Genomic DNA, 23684 nt, shown 5'->3' on the forward strand with positions numbered 1-23684 from the left:
CACAGGCTGCCTTCTGAGAATGTGAGTTCAGCAGCTGAACCATCCACCCTAAAGTTCTGACCGGGCTCCCTCAGATTATTCCCTGTTCTGAGTTTTGAAGAAATCTTTCCATAAACAGTGGTTTTCAAGTGATGAAGATGTCAAGTAAGCTGTGATGTCGTGGTTTGAAGGTCAAACAGAAGAAGGTATGGAGCTATCAGCGGACTATATTGAAAAATAAAAATTTTTTGAAAACTCTTTTCTTTCCTATTGAAGAAGATAAATAATTAAACGTCCCTCGTACAATGTTATCAAAATACAAATATATGCTATTGTTATCACAGCTCTGATTAAATAATAATTACACTATTCAATAAAATTTGTTAAATTAAAGTGAAGTGCTCAGACCTTATAACCTTTAATATAGTGAAGTTAATAAATTGAGGTTAACAAGGGGACCATCATCGCCTTCACCGTCCCCTGACCACCCTTGTTTAGCAGATGCTGCTAATCACATAACTATATCCAATGACTGTAGTTATGTACTTATCTGAAACGGGTAGATGATTGATTGACGTTAATCTTCAATAGTGACTATGTGCCATAAACCTTGTGCCAGTGACTAAAAGATGACTTTATCAGATTTTTCTTCCAATGATCCCTGTCCCCCCGACTCGAGTTTCATCTCTTCATCAGGGAGGGACGCTGGTATGGGCTCGCTGGGACAGGACTAGCCCAAAGCCTCGGTGTGGAACATATGGTTAGTCGGTCTTGACATGTATTAAAGGCTGTGGAGAAGAACCAGGCTTTCACTTGCTTCTTGGTCTCGAGTTTGGCATAGCCCCTCTGGGAGTGAGTTCCAGAGTATTAGGGCTACTCCTAAGAAGGCTTGCTGATGAGTATCACATGTGCAATTTTTTTTTTTTTTTTTTTTTAACAAGAGCTTAGATGATACCCCTTGAGAGGACCTTAAGAGGCCTCAAAGGTATGTAGAAGGCTCACTTATTCCTTATAAGTTCTGTGCCATTTTGTCTGACCTTTAAAATTGTGACAGGTACAAAGTTTGAGGAGCCCTAAGCTTGGGAATCATTCACTTTCTATATCTGACTCACTCTTGCTTGTTGACAGGAAATGTAATGTTGGTCATGCATACAGGTCTTTTTTTTCATGTACAGAGGATTGATCAGGCACACAATTCCTCCCACCTTTTTGAGAGTTGCCTAGAACCTTAATCTTTGGCATTAACTGATGAGCTGAGACCGCTGCGTTCAGAACTCTGCACTGTAACTGTGATCTCTGGGAGAGCAGTTCCATCCTTGTGTTGTTAGATGATATCACCCTCATGTGTGTCTGATCAATCCTGACTATAGTATGGTAATTATCTGTTGCAAAAAGAGTAACTTCTTTTCTTTTCTTTTAAAGGAGTTTTGTCCCGGTTTGATGTATGGTAATGTTAGCCTGTGCTGTGACGTCCAGCAGCTCATCACCTTACAGAACAGCTTGCAACTACCCCTACAGTTTCTTTCCAGGTACAAAAGGAAATTGGGTGCAACATACACTCTTCCCTCCATATTTGGGGGGGTTAGGTGCAAAGCCGACCCATGAATAAGAAAAATTTGTGAATAACTTTAGGGTCAACTGTGACCCACCTGCCTCCTGGACCTCTCCACTTACTTAGGTAAAATGGGACAGGAGCGATCTTCCTATGCTCCTGCCCTGTGCAGAACCGCAAACAAAAATGGCTGCCGTGAGTTCCCACTGTAGTCTCGTGAGACCACAGGAACTCGCAGCAGCCATATTTGTTCACAGCTCTGCACAGGGCATGAGCATTGGAAAATCGCTTCTGTCCCACTTCACCACTAGACTTCCGGGTTTTAAAAAGTAAGTAAGTGGTCTGGGAGGTGGGGTGAATCAGCAAGATGAAAACCGCAAATAATTGAAGTCGTGAGTTCTGAACCCGCGAATATGGAGGGGGACCTATAATGGAAACTATGTTCTTGGTTGGTTAGTAGATTGTTCGGTCCCCTACAAACACGTTCTAAGAAGACTGGACAAATGAACTCCAAGGAGTACATAAAAATATCAAAATGGATTTCCCCCCCCCCTCCCCATCAATGAGCATTAAATTTTGAATATGTGAGAGACCTATTACACTGTGTTTGCTTCTATCAAACAAAATTGGTCTCACTTTTGCTCATACAATGGAGTGAGAGAGAGATTGATTTTTGTATGCTATCAAGAAATATCTGTGCTTATGTAAATCCTGGTTGATTGCCATGTGTTCTGCAACTGCTGCATGTAAATTTCCATGGTTGGGGTAGTTCAAAAGTTTTGGTTTTGTGCATTGGGAAAAATTTGTTTTTCTGTACTTAATGGACACCATTTTGCATCCGATGTGGTCTATGTGTAAATCTGTTTTTACGATGTCATGAATTTACAGGCACACAAAATAACACAAGGTATGATTCCCTGGCAATGGAAAGATGCAATGTGTCTATAATCCTTCAGAAAGCCATAAAGGCCATTCACATTATGCAAGTTCATGAATGAGTTTCTTGAAAGCTGAATGTATATTGGACATCCTGTTTAATAAACATGTATTTCACCTGACTTTGTGTTCCTTCCTGTAGGTGTCCATCCTGCTTTTATAACTTTCAGAACTTGCTGTGTGAGCTGACCTGCAGTCCTGATCAGGGTCGGTTCCTGAATGTTACCCATACTGAACCCTATGTGGATCCTATTACCCAGGAAAACAAAACCAGCATCACAGAACTGGAGTATTATATTGGACAACGTTTTGCAAATGGTAAACCCAACTTCTTGTACACTTGATGTAACATGCATGTTGTGTAAACTAAGTGGAGATGACATGGAACGAGAGGGGGTGGGGGGGGGAAAGCTTGAAGACTCAATGTATATTCATGTGGGATTAAAGAATTCAATTTTTTATCTAATTGGAGAAGATGACAAATGCTGCAGGATGGAAATTTTAAACCTATGAACAATTGGAATCCAGTAAAGGAAATATTTTTTAGCTTTGTGAAATGCTACATGAGGAGAACTTCAGGTCTCTCAGGGTCCTTGTCTTTCATCAATTTTGTTTAATATGTTTTTGCTCCCTTTGTGCCAGCTTTTATGTTTTGGATTACATCTTAAAATATATGATGATCACAGACCAATTTCTTCTGCCAATTGATAAGTCACTTGATGACTGTTTTAAATTTATTACAACTCTACCTTATACACACGCACACACATACTACACACTACACACACACATTCCACGCACTCTTGGAGACCTGGTGTAATTCCAGGTCTCCAGATAAGTCAAGTGTGTGCTGTAACTCTCAATTTTATAAGTTGCACTATGCTACTTGGGCATGCTCTTACATAAAAGTGCGCTTTGGAGAAATATTGACATTTACATCTATGTGTGAGCATATACCCATGTTGGTCAGTATTTTGGACATTTACACATGTAATGTGAATGTCGGTGTTCTGTACATTTCTGTGCATAATGCAGGTGTCAGTGTGCAACCCTGTTATAGAACTGCCTCCAGTATGTGTAATGTTTGCCAATGGCTCAACCTTAAATCCCATGGCTACAGATGTACCTTGGCAATACACATACAACCCACACAGATACACAACACACACACATAATACTCTCTGTATATGTATCTCTATTCTGTGCACTGTGCATGCTAGGCATGTGCTGTGTCTGTGAGAAAGAAATTGTAGAGGTTGGAGGACAGTTGTTGAATGGCAAGTTTAGGGGTGAAGGCAATTTGTACCATGGAGTGGTTGGGGGGGGGCAATTGTGTGTGTTGTCGGGGGGGGGGGATAAATTTTAGGATTGGGGCACTTTGTAGAATGTTGTCAGATGTGAGTCAGATGTGAGTAAAGTAGTTTTTGTGTGTGGGGGGGTTATTTGTGAGATGATGGGTTAGTTCTTGGTGGTGGGGCATTTTACATAGTGGTAAGGCAGTGGGAGAATTTATATGGAGAGTGGTATTTTAGAAGATGGCGGCAGCTGCAGGAGATTTATTTTTGGTTGTGGAGGCAGTGTGCGAGATGGAGGGGCAGTTACAGGAGTGGATAGTTTTTTTTTTTTTGGGGGGGGGTTAAGGGAAAAAAGTATGAAAAATGGGGCAGTTAAAGGGGTAAATTTTGAGAATAGGACAGTTTGTGGGGTAGTAATCAGGGATGGGGGAATTTGGGTTTGTTTGGGGTTTTTTTTTTTTTTTTTGAAAGAGTAGGAAATGCTGCTTTTAAACTGCCTAGCCATGTTGTTTAACTATTACACTTCATTGAAGTTTTCAAAGCTACAGAAGATGGGGTTCCTTTTAGGTCTTACCACCTACTGCAAACCTTATTCTTCATAATTATTCAAAATATCTGTTGATGCTCCAGAATGGGCCTCTTCATTGGAAGCAACAAGCAATCCTGTGTCTGTCTTGTTGAGCAGCAAATGGTGAGGCCATGGTCCTAGCAGTTCTCCCATCTCTGAATTATGTCATAACAATATATCTACTTGATGGAAAATCCCTGCAGTTCTTTGCACTAGTTGGTAAAACTCATATTCTCTTTTTCTTAGTTTCTCATCAAAGCAACTGAGTTCCAGTCGTATTGTAGGCCTCCATAGCCAAATTCCTATGTTTGCATGAAAATATTTCTAGCCAAGAGCTAGCCAATGAAGTTCTTTTTCCACTTCATCATGAAAGGCATCAAGAACTGATGTCTTTCAACTTTTGATGTGTGTAGGGGCCTTCAGAATGACTGCCTTATTCCTTATCTATGGCCTGCTCGATATTCAGCAGTGCCATGTTTGCTTCATTCTCCTTACTACTGTTATCCATGGGAAATTGTAAACAAAAGGGGGGGGAAGCAGGAGAAAAAAATTTAGTCAATTCTCTACCATTCGTCCAGATCAAAGGGTCCATATGTTAAATCTCACTCACGTTATGTTCTTATCTCATATCCTGACTATCACTTATTTTTCTGTTCAACCTTAAATCCCAGTTTTTTATCATCTTACTAAAGGCGAGTGACTGATGCTCATCCTACACCAGTGAAGATGCCTTTATACCACTGCTGTAAATTTCTTGCCCCTGCAATCCCAACTGGGCACTTCCCCTTGTTGTGAACTGCCCTGTTATTAAAAAAAGTTATCCTTTTCCAAGTTCTCATAGGCCCCTTCTAAAGTAAGTAAATAAATAAATATAAATAGCTGAGAGGGGACGTAAAGAAATTTGAATGCCATTATATTGAAATACCTGTTGTTTAAAGGTGCAGTACTTGGAGAAACCCCCCAGGAAAGAGACTTGGGAGTACTGGTCAACAAGTTGATGAAGCCGTCCGGGCAATGTGCGGCAGCGGTGAAAAGGGCGAACGGAATGCTAGGATTGTTCTTATGTTTTACATTTCACTTTCACTCTGTCACTAGTTATGGTGTTCTATATCAGTGTTTCTCAACCTTTTCAAGCCAAGTACTCCCTAAGCCTAACAAATACCAATAGAGTACCCTCACCCAAACTCCACCTCCGACTCCACCCCCATAATAATAATACTAATTGTAATGCAATTTCTTTATTGTTGTTGTTGTTGATTTTATGATTCATTGACATATATATTTTTAATTGAATTAAAAACTCCTGCACCTTATACATTTCCTGCAGTTTGGTTTTGGTTTTGCACAGCACTTTCACTGCAGTTCCTGTTGGTTTCTTTTTGCTATGCAATTTCTTCCATTCATTTTTCATATATACACAGTATAATCTTATTAATACATAATGGTAACCACAAATTTTTTTTAAAAATACAAAGCACACACTGTACGCAGAGAAAATGTTAATTATCATTTATATTCAGGTTTTTTTTTCAAAGAGGTCAAGGCAGATGACTTTAAAATATGCAATGTCACCTTAGTAACAACTATAGAAAAATAGACAAATATAGTGCAAAATATAGACAGCAGATATAAATTCTCGAAACTGACACATTTTGATCACTAAATTGAAAATAAAATCATTTTTCCTACCTTTGATGTCTGGTGATTTCACCTTCCTCCATTTAATCTTGCCCTCTGTTTTCTCTGTTTGAATTTTTTTATTCATTTTCTTATGTTACAACAAGTGAATTACATATTCTTTATATAAACTTATATATACACACTTGATAAGCTTACATATTGATAAATTGATAAAACTTTTTTTTTTAAATAGATGCAATTAATGTATCAGAATTTTAAAGTTACATATTTCTTATTACCGTAATTATAATAATAATATCCCATCCCTCCCCCTCCCTTTCAATCAAAATTCCATTAGTTTTATTATATATTTAAATTTTTATATATTTTATATTATTCAAAAACATGTTCCCCCCTTTCCCTTCTAATCAAATTCTAAACATGGGAAAATTATTGTTCTTTACAAAATTCTGTTAATGGTCTCCATATTTTTTGAAATTTATTAATATATCCTTTTTGTGTTGCTATGGTGAGTTCCATTTTGTATATATGGCAAACAGAATTCCACCAGAAAGTGTAATTTAACCTGTCATGCCTTTTCCAATTAAATGTGATTTGTTGTATTGCTATTTCAGTTAAAATAAATAGGAGTTTGTTATTGCTTGATGAGATTTGACTTCTTGCTCTCATTGTTGTTCCAAATAATATAGTATCATATGTCAAGGCTATTGGATTTTCTAACATCCTATTAATTTGGGGCCAGATTGATTTCCAGAATGTTAAGATAAATGGACAAAAGAATAAAAGATGGTCTAATGTCCCAATTTCAACATGACAGTGCCAGCATCTATTAGATTTAGAGCTATCAATTCTATGCAAACGTGTAGGGGTCCATAAAGCTCTATGCAAAAGAAAAAAACAAGTTTGTCTCATAGATGCTGACACCGTACATTTTAACCTCCAAGACCAAAGTCGTGGCCATTGAGATGCATTAATATGATGTTTTATCTCAATGCTCCAAATGTCTCTAAGTCCATTTTTTGGTTTTTTATTTATATATCCAGATATTAATTTATACCACTGTGCGGCTTCATGTCCTATTGAATTTATCTGGAAACACAAGAATTCCAAACTGTGATAATTAGTAAGATTTTTCCATTCAGGGAACCCTACCTGAATGGATTGCTTCAATTGCAACCATCTAAAATATTGTGTTTTATTAAGATCAAATTTATGTTGCAATTGTGAAAACTCCAGCATTTTACCATTTTTTATTATATCCTCTAAAATACGAATACCTGCTGTCATCCAGTTTTTCCAGATTATTTTGAAACCGCCTATTTTGATCTTGGGGTTTAACCAAATCGTTTGAGTTGTTGATTTACTAATTGGAATAGGAGTTAGATTACTTATGTATCTTAAAGTTTTCCATGTATCCATGAATATTTTATGTTCTTTGTATAGCCTTGGCATTTTGATACTAACTACATGACTAAGACGTAAAGGAAACATAAGTCTCCATTCTAGCCAGAACCAATCTGGAATATTGTCAGTGGGCTCTGGGAGGATCCAATACATACCTTGACGTAAAATATAGGCTTGATGATACCTATAAAAGTTGGGAAAATTTACCCCTCCCTCCGCAATTGATCTTTGCAATGACACTAAAGCAATTCTGGGATTTTTCCCAAGCCAAATAAATTTTGTCAATATCTTATTTAACTTTTTATAAAAAGAATTTTGGAAGAAAACTGGTATCATTCCCATTTGGTAACAGACTATAGGTAATATCATCATTTTAACAGTTTGTACTCTTCCCCACCAAGATAAGTGTAAAGGGTTCCATTGCTCACACATCTCTGTCACTTTTTGTAATAAACTTTTTTCATTAATTTTCATTGTGTCTTCCAAATTTTTTGTAATCCAATTTCCAAGATATTTAATAGCGGATCCAACTCTAAGGGATTTCAAAGCTGTTTCTAATTCTTTTAGTGATATTGGCTCTTCCATACTTCGTTTTATATGTTCAGGAACTTTTGGACCCTCTAATAGTTTCAAGAATTCTAAACCTTCCTTTTCTTTATTTAAATAAGTCTCGGAAGAATAAAGAGATTTATAGAATTTTAGGAATTGTTTTAAGATTGGTTCAATTTGTGTTAGTGTTTCACCATTTTCATCTTTTATAGCAATTATTTTTGTTTTCTCTATTAACCAGTTCCTAATCCATAACAGAATGTTGCCTCCTATCCTATGGAAGGTGTCTAGATCTGCTTGGGTAAATAACCATGCCCTCTCTGTAGATACAATTAAAAAGACACTCTTGAAAGACACAATTTCAAGACACAATTGAAAAGAAACTCCGGAATGAGGAGGCATAAGATGAAGGTGAAAAGGGATAGACTCGGAAGTAACCTCAAGAAAATACTTTTTCACAGAAAGGGAGAAGAATGCATGGAACAGCCTCTTTGTGAATGTGGTGGAGATGAAAACTATATTTGAATTTATGAAAGCTTGGGACAAGTACATTGGATCTCTAAGGGAAAGGAAGGGAGAGTAGATGGCATGGATAGGCAGACTAGGTTGGCCATATAGTCTTTGGAGCAGTATTGTTCTCTTAACTTACATTTGGTGTATGCCATCTGAATCAGGGTTGACTATTTTGTAGAGGTTTACTTTGTGGTCCTTCCTAGTTGGGTTATGGGAATGTATCACTTGCTTTGTATCATTGGGGGATACTTCTTTGTTCTAGGGATGTACAATGCCTGCCGTGATGTGGAAGCACCATCAAGTAATGAAAAGGTGCTGGGTCTGTTGTGCGGGAGGGATGCCAAAGACTGCAACGCTACCAACTGGATACAGTACATGTTCAGCAAAGATAATGGTCAATCTCCTTTCACCATCACCCCTATTTTTTCAGGTGAGGCAAGAAAACTGGACAGCCGCCGACACTGGTATAATTTGCTCACTGGGGTGGGGGACAAATGCAATGAAGTCATATAGGCAGTAGAGGGAGGGGAACCAATTCAGCATTAGCATTTGGAGAGGTAGCTCCCTCGCAAACTATACCTTTGTTGAACATTGAAGTGCAGCTTGATGGGCACTTGGTGTGTAAAACTGAATGAGGTACTTATCTAGGCTGGAACATCTTAACGGGGCATATTTTAAAGTTTCCATCAAGATTTTTAGCATTTTGACCAATTTGTAGTTATTTGTTTGGTTATTTTATTAATTAATTAATGTAAACAATTATGATGAATCTAAAACTATCACTGGATTTTATTAGTAAGTATATTCCTGCTGGAGTTGTACGAATTGTGGCGTTATCCTTTCTTTGTTTAGATGTTCCCATTTACAGAATGCATCCCATGAACAATGCAACAAAGGGCTGTAATGAGTCGGTGGAAGATGAATCGCCCTGTAGCTGTCAAGACTGTGCTCTAATGTGTGGGCCCAAGCCTCAGCCACCACCACCCCCTGTTCCCTGGACAATATTTGGCTTTGATGCCATGTCAGTCATCATGTGGTTCTCTTACATGGCATTTTTAATTGTATTTTTTGGCGTAATTATTTGTGCATGGTGTTACAGGTAAGTAATACATTAGAATACTACCCTAAATTAATATGGATGGAAATTGATCTGTGGTTATACAGCATCCTCTTGATTTCATTCCATATTCATATTGTATGAAGCTGTGATTATAAGCTCCTTTTGGAGAGCAGGCAAAAGAAATGGGCTTACCAATTACTTTGTAAATTCTCAGTTGTTTTGGGTGTGAACCTATCCATCAATACCTACAGGCCGTATGGCCTGAGATCTATTGAGAGAGAAAGTTATGGCATTCCTTTCTCACCCCCAAGATTGCTTTGAAAGATCCTTGTGGTGGGCAGCACTGAAAAGTAATTTGTGTGCTTATTGGATGACAGATTCTGTGTCATTCTGCAGGAAGACTTCATAGAAACCCATTGCCCACCTGTCTGCACCCCCCTCCCCATCCCAGTCTCATGATTGGAGCAGGGAGCTGAGAAACAGAGAAGATAGGGCTCAAATCTCAGTTATACAAGTCATTTAACCTTCCGTTTTCTCAGATGCAAACTTAGGAGCTTGTAGTCTAGTACAGTGTTTTTCAACCTTTTTTGGGCAAAGGCACACTTGTTTCATGAAAAAAATCACGAGGCACACCACCATTAGAAAATGTTAAAAAATTTAACTCTGTGCCTATATTGACTATATATAAAGTAATTCTCTTGAATAGGAATCAAATAAACACAAAGAAAGTATTTTATAATGCTGCCACCGCCAACAAAACCGTTGGCGGCGGTGGCACCCAAGTGGCTAAAGAGCCGCAGTTTGCCGGTCTAGGGACAACACTGGAGGGTGGCCAGCTGTGCACCCCCTTGGGACGTAAACCCGGGGTGGGGCAGACCGCCCTCCCCCCACCCTGGTATGCCACTATCTGTACCTCACTCCCTCCCTATGACCAAAAATTCTCCTTTCTTCTATTCCCCGTGTACACAACCATCTCTTTCCCTCCCTTCCTCTCTCCAAAGTCCATGCCTTCTGTGTCCAAAAACGCATTCCCTCCCCCACCTCAGCATCTCTTTCCCTCCCTTCCTCTCTCCCAAGTCCATTTCTTCTGTGTCCAAAAACGCATTCCCTCCCCCACCTCAGCATCTCTTTCCCTCCCTTCCTCTCTCCCAAGTCCATTTCTTCTGTGTCCAAAAACGCATTCCCTCCCCCACCTCAGCATCTCTTTCCCTCCCTTCCTCTCTCCCAAGTCCATTTCTTCTGTGTCCAAAAACGCATTCCCTCCCCCACCTCAGCATCTCTTTCCCTCCCTTCCTCTCTCCCAAGTCCATTTCTTCTGTGTCCAAAAACGCATTCCCTCCCCCACCTCAGCATCTCTTTCCCTCCCTTCCTCTCTCCCAAGTTCATGCCTTGTGTCCAAAACGCACTCCCTCCCCCCTTTTGTGTTCCGTGTTTGCCTCCCAGCCCATCTTTGCAACTTTCTCAGCAAAACGAAGCTCAAGCCGCGAGGCTTGTCTTCTGCTTCCTGCCTGCGCTGCCGCACACAAATAGCCGAATGGAAGTATTCTCCGACGTCAGCGCTGACATCGGAGGGCAGGCTTTGCTTAAGCCCTCCCTCCGACGTCAGCACTGACATCGGGGAACGCTTGCGATCGGCTATATGTTAGCTGCAGGGCAGGCAGGAACAGAAGACGAGCCTCGCGGCTCGAGATGTATTGAACTCCGCGGGTCCCCCGTCCAGCTCTCTCCTGTCCACATGGGGCGGACCGCCCCTCTCCCTAGACTGGTGGTACTGCCCTGATGGCGGCCCTGACCGTACGGCACACCAGGCAACATCTCGCGGCACACTAGTGTGCCGCGGAACAGCGGTTGAAAAACACTGGTCTAGTATACCTGAATCAGCTGCAACTGAAAAGGCATGAGCTAAATCCAAACTAGAGAATGACACGGTGACAAAAATTCATCACCGTTCTTATCCCCATGGACAACTGCGGGAAACCAGCCCCATGTCATTCTTTAAGGAGAGAAGGAAGAATTGGAGCCACTGACCCTCAAGCCTTGTATTGAAGAATGTTGGTGTAGAAGGACTGAGGTTGAGATACACTAAAGAATGATATGGGATTGTTTCTGTCTATACTTTCAGTCATATTTTGTGTGTCTATGGTTGAAATTGTTGTGTCATAAAAAGTATTAATACTTTATTTTTTCCAACTAGTTCTCCTGCCTCTTTAAGCCCACGTGACTTCCTTTGACTTCTGGTTCTGTGGGCTATTTTTACTTAGGAGTAGGTTTCTGAGAGGAGCTTGTCATGAAATCTATAAAAATTGTCCTTTCTAATGCTGTCTGTCACACTGGCAAAAACATCTTACGGTCTTATTTTTCCCTTTCTTCCAGGAAAAGGCATTTTGTTTCAGAATACACAGCAATTGACAGCACTCTAGGCTATTCGGTGAATTCTGGAAAGCACACAGGTATGGGGTGGGGGTTCCGGGTAAGGACACAGGTACTGGGGGGAGAGACATCTTGGTTGTGCTGCTTCTGGATGCGAGGAAATCTGAGGTGGTGAAATGAGGCTTGTTTTTAAAATTATTTTATTGGGATTTATTAACTACCTTTTATGAAGAGATTCACTCAAGGCGTTGTCGAGGATATTTTTGTGGTTCTCTTCATTTTGTGGCTCTGTTCTTTTACTTCAGGTGAAGCTTCTTGCTGCGACAGACTTGGTGAGAGGTTCGAGAGCTGGCTTAGGCTTGTGTTCTCCAGGTGGGGGTCCTTCTGTGTCCGAAACCCCGTGCTCATCATCATTTTCACTCTGATCTTTATTGCTGCCTGCTGCACAGGACTGATGCACATGACAATCACCACAGACCCTGTGGAGCTCTGGTCCTCCCCCAGCAGCAAGGCCCGCAAAGAGAAGGAGTACTTTGATTCTCATTTTGGACCTTTCTTCCGGACTGAACAGATTATTGTCACAGTTCCAAATGGCTCGGTACATATGTATGATCCATATATTCCAGGGGCTCTTATACCCTTTGGGCCACCTCTAGACAAAGACATCCTACATCAGGTAATGCAAAGTGTTATCTATTTGTCCAAAATGTCATTATTTTTTTGAGCTAGAGTCCATGCTGAGCTCTACTATGATAAGTGTGGGGCAGGAAAAAGTCCCATTACTTGCACTGGTTCAATGTATTGTACAGTTAGACTTTTAAATCTAGGCTCCGTTCTTTGTTAATCTAACTTGGGTCTTTCTACAGTACAGTTTTAGCACAATAATATCTTGTAACAGAGTTGAGGTTGGCAGACTGGATCTGGTCAGTTACCTCTGTTTGAGATTGTTGACCCACATGGGAATCGAGGTGCAAAAATGTGTCACAATCTTAGAAAAGGTACCAAGCCTTAGTGTATGCTTACTTGAGAAACAAGGCAACAATATCAGTTGGGTTCTATTTATAACTAAAAATAATTTTTTTAATTGAAATGGTACATCTCTGGCAAATTAAATGATAGAAAGATGTGGTTTGTTGCATTTTAATTGGCATCTTCTTGATTACGTATCCAGCTGAATAACTCAATTTCTAAGACTCGGTCCCTTTTCTTTTGATTATGACACGAATGGGATTAGTAACTGTAATCTTGTGAAAAATGCTGTGGGGTATTTAATTGTATGTAAGGCAAGGCCAATGTTTTCATATCTCATTTAAAAGGGTGATGGCAAGACCCTGTTCCATGCTTCAAATTTGTTCTTTTGCCTTGCTGTTTCCTTACTCCTTTACACGTTGAAAATGTTTTCTTTATATGGTAGGGATATTATATAGGTTTCTGTGGCTAGCATACAAGCTAAACTATTTAAATGTAGTCACTTAACACAGTCCATTAAGGTCAATAGCTTTTTTGCTATTAGAGAGAGAGGTTACCAAAGCTTGTGTTCCTTCAGTCTCTGGTAATGTTTGCACTGGAAGATGGAAATTTACACTGTAAAATCAGGCTTTGGTAACCTCCCTCTCTAGTAGCAGCTTCTTACCATGAATTGCTATTGATTTGTATCCCCAGAACATGTCCAGAGGCAACACAGCTTGCAGGCAGCATTGGGAAAACATTGATTTTGAAAATGTGAATGAGCCTTGAAAATCAAATCCTTTGTAGACCTGGGGGGGAATGGTTCTGCAAACTGCTTTGCATAGACTGTGTTCTTTGCCCTTTTGTTTTAATAATAATAATAATAATAACTTTAAGCGGTTTACAAGGGAAGAGACTGTATACAGACAGCGACGTTACAGCGAACTTTCAAATTTACATTGGCTTGTTAAGTTTAGTCAGGTTTATCTGGAAGTGTATTGAAAGTACATCAGATTGAGGTGGGGTCAGAGAAATTTGTCAAAGAGATAGGTTTTTATTGACTTTCTAAACGTTTGGTACGAGAGTGCGTTTGAGATGAAGTTGGTTAGATCTGTTGGACTAGCATTTATATATCTTCTCTTAGATACTGGTCTAATAGGTATATCTAGTGGCCAGCCCTTGCAACTAATACAGCAACCTGCATTTATTTCTGGGCGCAGGGAGGTCTGCTGCTGTATTTTGGGCTCAGTATGGAGCTTCATACTTCTGAGATAACACCCTTCAGTTTTGTAACACCTCTTGGTGTAGTCAGTAGGTTTCTTTCTTGCTTACTGTGTCCATGACATGTGTTTGAATCCTATACTGGGATTTCTGTCAGCTCTAGCTGGTTTCTGACCAACTCTGCCATCTTGGCCATCCATCTATTTTCAGTAAGTAAATGAGTACCTGGTTGTAGGTGGGGGTGGGTGGGGTAATGTTGACTGGGGAAAACAAAAGCAAACCACTCTAATAGTTTGCCAAGAAACAGTCATGGAAGTGGTGGCCACCATAAGTTGCACACGACTTCATATACTTACCTACAGTGGATGACTTTTACCATGGAGAAGAGAAGGTCAATAGATTGTGCTAGTTTCCTGAGACAGGAAAATCTGTAACACCTCTTGGAAAAAAGAAATGTGTGTGCATTTCAGAATTTTCCAAGTGCACTTCTAAGATTACCCTATAAACTGTTAATTGTTGACAAGGTAGGAAGTGGTAAATGACAAAGTAGTAGTGGACCATTAAAAATGAATCGGAACCTTGGCGTAAAAACTAAGTCTTTTTCATAATAGATCTACTTAAAGCAAATTCCCAAAGAATGGTGGAAATTCAGTATACTCGTACTTGACACGGTTCTATGTATCAGTACTAGATGCCTGCATCAGGAACCGCAGTGATCCAAATGATATAAAACATATGACTGGGGTTTAGTTATCTTCAAAGGGAAATGATGATAACCATAAAAACATTTTCTGCTTCAAGCTCTGAGAAAATGCAATGTGAAAAGATTATCCCCCTCATACTAATCATTTGCATGTTAAATCATTCCAATCATTTCTACCATCCTTTTTGTTTTAATATCTTTTTCATCATCATAAACTTTGTTATCCCAGGACAAGCAGGCAGCATATTCTTGACTGATGGGTGACGGCACCGACGGAGCCCCGATACGGACAATTTTAGAGTGATTGCACTCTAAGAACTTGGAAAGTTCTAGTAGGCTGCACCGTGCACGCGCGAGTGCCTTCCCGCCCGACAGAGGCGCGCGGTCCCCAGTTTCTTAGTTTCCGCGGAGCTAAGAAGACGCACTTTTCAACGGCTGCTGAAAACTTTTTTCCTCATTCGCGTAAACCTCTACGGAAATTGTATTTCTTTTTTTTCTTTTAATATTTTCTTATTAAAAAAAAAAAAAAAAATTTTCTTTTTTCTTTCTTTTTTCGGTTTTGCCCCGGCGAGGCCTGCTGCCACCATCGAGGCTTCGGCCTTCGATTTGGCAGAAGCCGTTTTTACGTTCATGCCCCCCCAACCCGGGTTTAAGAAGTGCCAGCGGTGTGCACGGCCCATCTCTCTCACCGACCCACATAACTGGTGCTTGCAGTGCCTGGGTCCTGACCATCGGGCGTCCACCTGCACCCACTGTGCCACTTTAAAAAAGAGAACCTTAAAAAACCGTCAGATCCAGCAGCGGTTATTGTTTGGTACCGACATGTCGGATTCTGCGGCACCGACATCGGCCCCGTCTCAGTCGGCACGTACCTCTTCGACACCGCGCCGGCGTCGCATCCTCCAGGTAAGCCGGCTAAGAAGCCTTCCCCGCTGTAGCGTCCTCCGGTCTCAGTAGCAGCGAGCCAAGTCCTGCCGACCTCGAGGCGCCCGCGGAAGCGCTCCACACCGATTGAGGTGAGCCCCTCGACATCGGGTTCCTCCTCTTCGGAGTGTCGAGCGGCACCGAAGGTACCGCAGAAGAAAAAACCGGTACCGGTGCCTTCGCTGGACGAGCGAATTGCCGCCGTCCTGCAGGTGCAGCTCAAGGAGCAATTGCAGCAGCTCCTAACTGCTCTTTTGAAACCGAGCATTCCAGTCCCGGTCCGGTCTGAGCCACTGGTACCGACAGTGGAGCAGCCTCTTTTATCTGCATCCACTCTGTCGGTACCGGTACATTCTGCTTCATCGGTATCCATGCCGATCTTAGCGCCGGAACCGAGGGCCTTATATCAGGCTGTGCAAACTTCGGCTCCGACACAGCCCTTAACATCTCCCGGTACCGCTTCTCTAAGGTCGGGTAAGTCGACACGCAAGACTCGACACCTGGACCCTTCCACACCGGAGTCCCGGGATCGCAGCTTTCAGGTGAGGGACCCTGATCTGTGGGGTGACTCCGAAGAGCCTCTTCTCTCTGAGGGGGAATGTTCATCGGCTAACGAGGATCCTTCTGTTTTAGATCCGTCCTCTAAGCCTGATGCAACCTCTTTCACCTCATTTCTGAAAGAGATGTGTGACTCTCTCTCTATTCCCTTGGAGGCTGAGTCCAAAAAATCCAAGGCATTTCTTGATGCACTGGATTTTGACCAGCCTTCAAGGGAATTTCTAAAATTGCCTCTCCATGATATATTAAGAGAGACTTTTTACAAAAATCTGGAGACGCCTTTAACCATCCCAGGAGCCCCTCGCAAACTGGACTCCTTATACAAGGTCATCCCCATTCCTGGCTTTGACAAACCACAACTCCCTCATGAGTCTCTCTTGGTGGAATCCACTTTAAAGAAATCCACGGGAGCTAGTGTGTATGCCTCGGTCCCTCCTGGCAGAGAAGGTAAGCCCATGGATAAGTTTGGCAAAAGGTTGTATCAGAATGCGATGCTAGCTAATAGATCAGGGAATTATGCTTTTCATTTCTCATTCTATCTAAAGCATCTCATTCAAAATCTGACTGCTTTTGAGAAATACCTCCCTGACCGCAAAAGATCTGCCTTTCGCCAAACTTCTTCATCCCTTTTACAACTACGCAAATTCATGGTCAGGTCGATCTATGACACATTTGAGCTGCCCTCTCGAGCCACGGCCATGTCGGTGGCCATGCGTCGTCTGGCATGGCTCAGGGTTTCAGAACTGGATGTCAACCATCAAGACCGACTGGCTAATGCGCCTTGCCTGGGTGATGAGCTCTTTGGAGAATCCATGGACTCCACTACCCAAAAGCTCTCAGCTCATGAGACTAGGTGGGATACTCTCCTCAAAACAAAAAAGAAGACCCCACCTACTAGGCCTTTTCGACAGCAATCGGCCTACCAACGCCGCTATGTGGCTCGTCCTTTGCCACCGGCCCCTCAGCAACCTAGGCGCCAACGACAACAACAGAGGCAAAACCCTAGACCAGCACAACAACAACAGGTGAAGCCTCCTCCTCCACAAAAGTCGTCCCAGCCCTTTTGACTTGGTTCTCCAGGACATAGCCAGTATTGTACCATCTGCCCATCTTCCACAACCCATAGGAGGACGCCTTGCTCATTACATAAGCCGTTGGGAAATCATCACCTCGGATCAATGGGTCCTCAACATCATCTGCCACGGCTATTCTCTCAACTTTCAGACTCTTCCTACCCAAAGTCTGCCAAAAGAGTCTGCTTTGCACACTCCGCAGTCTTCTCTCCTTCTTCAGGAGGTTCAATCCCTCCTCCTTCTGAACGCCATAGAGGAAGTTCCTCTAGATCAGCATGGACAGGGATTCTACTCCCGTTATTTTCTAGTCCCCAAAAAAACAGGAGATCTCAGACCCATCCTAGATCTTCGCGATCTCAACAAATGCTTGGTCAAAGAAAAATTCAGGATGCTTTCTCTGGCCACTCTTTACCCTCTTCTCAATCAAGGCGACTGGCTATGTTCCCTCGATCTCAAAGAGGCATATACTCACATCCCGATCAATCTGGCCTCCAGACAATACCTCCGCTTCATGATCAATCATTGTCATTACCAATACAAGGTGCTACCCTTCGTCTTGCCTCCTCTCCAAGAGTGTTCACCAAATGTCTGATTGTGGTGGCTGCCTACCTACGCTCTCACCACCTTCAAGTCTTTCCTTATCTGGACGATTGGTTAATCAAGACCAATTCATCTCAGTCAGTACTTTTGGCCACCAACCAAACCATCCTGTTTCTACAGCTCCTGGGATTCGAGATCAATCTACCCAAATCTCATGTCATCCCCACTCAGAGACTTCAATTCATTGGGGCGGTGCTGGATACAGTCCTCATGAGAGCGTTCCTACCGTCAACCGTCTTCAAACTCTTCAATCTCTGTCAGCAGGTGCTTTCACAGCGTTCTATCTCGGCCAAGCAAATGATGATACTCTTGGATCACATGGCCTCCACAGTTCATGTCACACCCTTCGCACGTCTTCACCTGCGCACTCCTTAGTGGACCCTAGCTACCCAGTGGTCCCAAGCGACGGATCCTTGCTCTCGACACATATCTGTGACATCATCTCTTCGTCGATCTCTACAATGGTGGTTGATATCCTCAAATCTCTCCAGAGGTCTTCTATTCCAGCTACCTCCTCATCAACTTGTCATCACCACCGACGCCTCCCCTTATGCCTGGGGAGCTCATTTGCACGAATTCCAAACTCAGGGTCTTTGGAAAGCCCAGGAAATGAAGCATCACATCAATTTTCTGGAACTCAGAGCGATGTTTTATGCCCTCAAGGCCTTCCAACATCTTCTCTTTCCTCAAGTCCTCCTGCTCTGCACAGACAACCAAGTAGCGATGTACTACATCAACAAGCAGGGTGGGACGGGCTCTCGCCTCTTGTGCCAGGAAGCCCAGAAGATTTGGGCTTGGGCCACAAATCAGCAACTATTCCTGAAAGCAATCTACATTCAGGGAGAACAGAATTCCTTGGCGGACAAACTCAGCAGAATTCTTCAGCCTCACGAGTGGACTCTCGATCCTGTCACCCTACAGTCCATCTTCGCTCAATGGGGCACTCCTCAGATAGACCTCTTTGCAGCTCCTCACAATCACCAGCTGCCCCTCTTCTGCTCCAGGCTCTACACCCCTCACCGTCTAGCAGCAGATGCATTTCTCCTGGACTGGTCGAATCTGTTCCTGTATGCTTTCCCTCCACTTCCTCTCATGTTGCGAACCTTGTTCAAGCTCAAGAGGGAACAGGCCACCATGATTCTCATCGCTCCATGATGGCCCAGGCAACATTGGTTCTCCCTTCTACTTCAACTCAGTTCCAGGGAGCCTATTCTTCTTCCGTTGTTTCCTTCTCTGCTTACTCAGCATCAGGAGACCCTTCTGCATCCCAACCTCCAGTCTCTGCACCTGACAGCTTGGTATCTCTCGGGCTGACTTAAAATGATACTCTTTTGTCCCAGCCCGTTCGTTCCATTCTGGATGCCTCCAGAAAACCTGCCACTCTTCAGTGTTATCACCAGAAGTGGACACGGTTTTCTTCCTGGTGTCTTCTTCATCATCATGATCCTACGTCCCTTGCAGTGGAGACCTTGTTGGATTACCTTCTTTCTTTGTCTGACTCTGGACTCAAGTCTACTTCCATCAGAGTCCACCTCAGTGCTATTGCTGCTTTTCATGAGCCAGTACATGGAAAACTCCTTTCAACTCATCCTTTGGTTTCGAGATTCATGCGGGGTCTTTTCAATGTGAAACCACCTCTTAAGGCTCCACCTGTAGTCTGGAATCTTAATGTGGTTCTCTCCGCCTTGATGAAGCCCCCGTTTGAACCTTTGGCTACGGCTCCTTTCAAGTTTCTTACTTGGAAAGTGGTCTTCCTTATTGCTCTAACCTCTGCCAGGAGGGTCAGTGAGCTACATGCACTAGTGGCGGATCCACCTTTTACAGTCTTTCATCATGACAAGGTGGTTCTGCGTACACATCCAAAGTTTCTCCCTAAGGTTGTCTCTGAATTCCATCTCAACCAATCCATTGTTCTGCCTGTCTTCTTTCCGAAACCTCACTCTCATTCTGGAGAACAGGCTCTACATACTTTGGACTGTAAGCGGGCTTTAGCTTACTATTTAGAGCGTACTAAACCCCACAGATCATTCCTTCAACTCTTTCTGTCCTTTGATCTGAATAAATTGGGATGTCCTCTTTCTAAACGTACGTTGTCTAATTGGCTTGCTGCGTGCATTTCATTCTATTATGCTCAGTCCGGACTGACACTGGAAGGTTCTGTCACGGCCCATAGAGTTCGAGCTATGGTAGCATCTGTAGCTTTCCTCCGTTCCACTCCTATTGAGGAAATCTGCAAGGCTGCTACTTGGTCCTCAGTTCATACTTTTACATCTCACTATTGTCTGGATGCATTCTCCAGACGGGATGGACACTTCGGCCAATCTGTTTTGCAAAATTTGTTTTCCTAATGGCCAACCTTCCCTCCATCCCTCTTTTTTGTTAGCTTGGAGGTCACCCATCAGCCAAGAATATGCTGCCTGCTTGTCCTGGGATAAAGCACAGTTACTTACCGTAACAGGTGTTATCCAGGGACAGCAGGCAGATATTCTTGCGTCCCACCCATCTCCCCGGGTTGGCTTCTTAGCTGGCTTATCCTAACTGGGGACCGCGCGCCTCTGTCGGGCAGGAAGGCACTCGCGCGTGCGCGGTGCGGCCTACTAGAACTTTCCAAGTTCTTAGAGTGCAATCACTCTAAAACTGTCCGTACCGGGGCTCCGTCGGTGCCGTCACCCATCAGTCAAGAATATCTGCCTGCTGTCCCTGGATAACACCTGTTACGTTAAGTAACTGTGCTTTTTGTTAGGTCTTATGCCAGAGTTCCATGATTCATTTTTATTAGTCTATCCTTACTTTCTTGTCCTTTAGCATTCCTTCTGTTGGGGACTTTTTTCCTCCTTTGTTCTCTTGAGGTTGGAAGAGGGTAATGGTACTGTGCTTGGCAGATTTTGGTACAAGACACAACACACACCCAACTCATAAAGAAGCTGTGTCTTATGTTTCCCATTTTGTCATGAATCTATTGAGAGGGAAAAGAGGATGAGACGAAGAAGAAGAAGACCTGGTGTGATACAGGTGAAGCAAAACAAGTCCTTTGGATAAAGGTGAAGTAACCAGACCTCACAAGAGAAAAACCCCCTCCCCTCCCTCTTGCTCTAATAAATCAGTATATGAACTGTAAAAAATATTTCATAACCCACTTACCAGCTGGCCTATAGTGATTGAGAAATGTTCTGTTTCTGAGTTAGCTATGGTAAGCAAAAACTTGTAAGAAACAAGACTTAAATTCCGATGCATGGCACCTGGCCGGATATTATGCAAAGAGGAACACAGCTCATGGTCAGAAAAACTCAAGAACATTATTTAGCAAGATTTATCATGTGTTACCACAGCAGAGAAGGAATTTTGGACTCGAAATTGCATATATGGTAAAGGGAAAAGGGCATTTGCAGGAAAGGGTTAGGCCTTACGGCAAACTGAACAGACGTATAAGATGACACAAATAGATAAGCCAATAAATGAATCTACTTATGTATTGACGTATAAGAAAAATAACCAATAAAGATGTATCATGTGATTTAGGCTAACGTGGTATTGACCACCAAGAAATGTATAAAACCAGGCCTATAAGCAGAAGTAAGCAGAACAGACATCAGAGGACCCTCAGGCCTGAGGATCACATCTGTTCCATTATATGCTGAATCATTTGAAATTGTAAGCTGTTACTGATTTGCTAATAAATGTATACCTATTGAAACCAGTATATAGTGTGTGGAGTCTCCATTTCGAGGTAGGCCTAGACAGCGGCCTACTTCACTATCAAGGCTAGTTTTTTGATCAGTGTCGACCTATCTCCAAGTACCACCTCCAAAAATTTCTTTTTTGTGGTTTTGTAAGCCAAGTATATTGTGGTTGCCATGTTGGTCCACTTCAGTATGTAGAAATAAGGGTAAAACAGACTTTCCCTTGGACTAATTTAATACACATGTAATAAATGGGGCATCATTCTGTCTTCCAGCACTGAGCAGTAACACCAGCTTTACACTAGACAGAGCTAGCTAAGAAGCTATCTGAATGTGCAGGAGTTGCAGGTCACCTTGTTTGGCTGACATTGCTGCTTGGATGTCCTGCCATCATCTGAAACTAAGCATGTCCAAGACTGAGCTGCTCCTCTTTCCTCCTAAACCCTCTGCTCCTCTCCCTTCATTCTTTGGCTCTGTAGATAATACTGTCATAGTTCCAGTCTTATCTGCTTGCAACCTTGGAGTTGTCTTTGATTCCAACCTGTCATTTTCTACTCACATCCAACAAACTGCTAAGGCCTGCCGCTTCTGTCTCTACAACATCTCCAAAATTTGCCCTTTCCTCTCTGAGCATGTTGCCCAAACCTTTGTCCATACACTCATAACTTCACACTTTCTACAATCTACTTCTAACTCAGTGGTCTCAAACTCGCGGCCTGCCAGGTAGTATTTTGAGGCCCTCGGTATGTTTATCATAATCCCAAAAGTAAAATAAAACAGTTTCTTGATCATATGTCTCTTTAGCTATAAATTACAATATTATTATTAAGACTTAGCCACAAGGAAAGATTTATAGACTATAAAGAGTTTTATCTCATGCAAAATTGTCATTTCTTTAATAAGACATTAAGGGGCTCGTAATCGAAAGAGAAAAACGTCCAAAAACTGGCCTAAGTCTGCACTTGGACGAACATTTCTCAAAAACGTCCACGCGCCGAAAATAAAAACCGGGTTTTGGACATATTTCTAAACAATCTAGGCCTTCATAGTGCCGCTCAACGTCAAAAGCTAAACGGGGCATTTCGGGAGGCGTGTTGAGGGTGGGAGTTGGGCGGGACGTGGGCTGGCTTAGACTTAGTCGTACAGCATGTATAACCGAAAGTTATACAGCCCAGGATCGACGGAACTTGGACGTTGTGACTTATCCATGGCATCCTGTTTGTCTGTTTAGATTGTAAGCTCCTTTGAGTAGGGACCATCTTCTTTGTGATTCTGTACAGCGCTGTGTATGTCTGGTAGCGCTATAGAAATAAGTAGCAGTAGTACAATTATTGCTTGGTAAAGTGAATGAGAGGAAATGAGCTTGACAGAGTGAAGCAAAGACAATGAAATGTCACAGGAACAATTCTCAGATTTAGTTTGTGGGCTTTGAACCTATAATATGCATGTATGTTCACCTTGACAATTGCTGCAGCTAGAAAGTAGCCAGTCTCTTTTTTTTTTTTTTTTTTTTTTCTTTTCTTTTCTCTTGTGGGTAGAATACTACTTTGTTTTAGTAAAAGTATGTGCAGAACCTGAAAACACCATCTTGTGGATTCTGCTTCCCCCCACCCCCAAAACATGCCCAGAGAATGCATTCATTTAGTGTAGCTAAGTGTATGCATTATGGAAGCGTATAAATGTTCACACTGAGGTACAGTTTTCCGACAGCCAGATAATACAGCTAGAACGCTAGGTAAGTTTTGTTTTGTGTTTTAAGTGTCATAATGAGGCCTCTGCCTGTAATGGGTTAGTCCCTTTGGTCCTAAATGTTTTGGGTTCTACTACTACTATTAATTATTTCTAGAGTGCTACCAGATATACTTGACGCTGTACAGAGTCGCAAAGTAAAGTTTTTCCAGTTGCCACCTCTGGTCAAGCCACTCCAGCCCCATATCTTACTAAATGTTGATTATTCATTTAACCTGCAGCTCTCTGGCTTAAGCAGGTAACCTCATCCACAACTGTGTCCTCGCTGGCCTAATGAAGGAAGCATAGCTCTCGAAAGCTCATCAGATGTACTGTGTTAGTCCAGTAAAAATACATCACCTTACAATGATTATGTAATTCT

The 23684-nt window shown here is 42.2% G+C and overlaps 1 protein-coding gene across 1 annotated transcript in view; it reads left to right on the forward strand.

The window, feature by feature from the left end:
- The window catches only part of NPC1 (NPC intracellular cholesterol transporter 1), a 127307-nt gene that overhangs the window by 29297 nt on the left and 74326 nt on the right, over positions 1 to 23684 (forward strand). Inside the window, exons 3-8 of the mRNA XM_033933875.1 lie at positions 1402 to 1508; positions 2610 to 2785; positions 8700 to 8867; positions 9290 to 9536; positions 11871 to 11947; positions 12173 to 12543. Coding sequence (XP_033789766.1) covers positions 1402 to 1508; positions 2610 to 2785; positions 8700 to 8867; positions 9290 to 9536; positions 11871 to 11947; positions 12173 to 12543 — 1146 coding nt within the window. The remainder of the gene's footprint in view (positions 1 to 1401; positions 1509 to 2609; positions 2786 to 8699; positions 8868 to 9289; positions 9537 to 11870; positions 11948 to 12172; positions 12544 to 23684) is intronic.

The sequence above is a fragment of the Geotrypetes seraphini genome, chromosome 2 (assembly GCF_902459505.1).
Source record: "Geotrypetes seraphini chromosome 2, aGeoSer1.1, whole genome shotgun sequence".
Taxonomy (NCBI): Eukaryota; Metazoa; Chordata; class Amphibia; order Gymnophiona; family Dermophiidae; genus Geotrypetes; species Geotrypetes seraphini.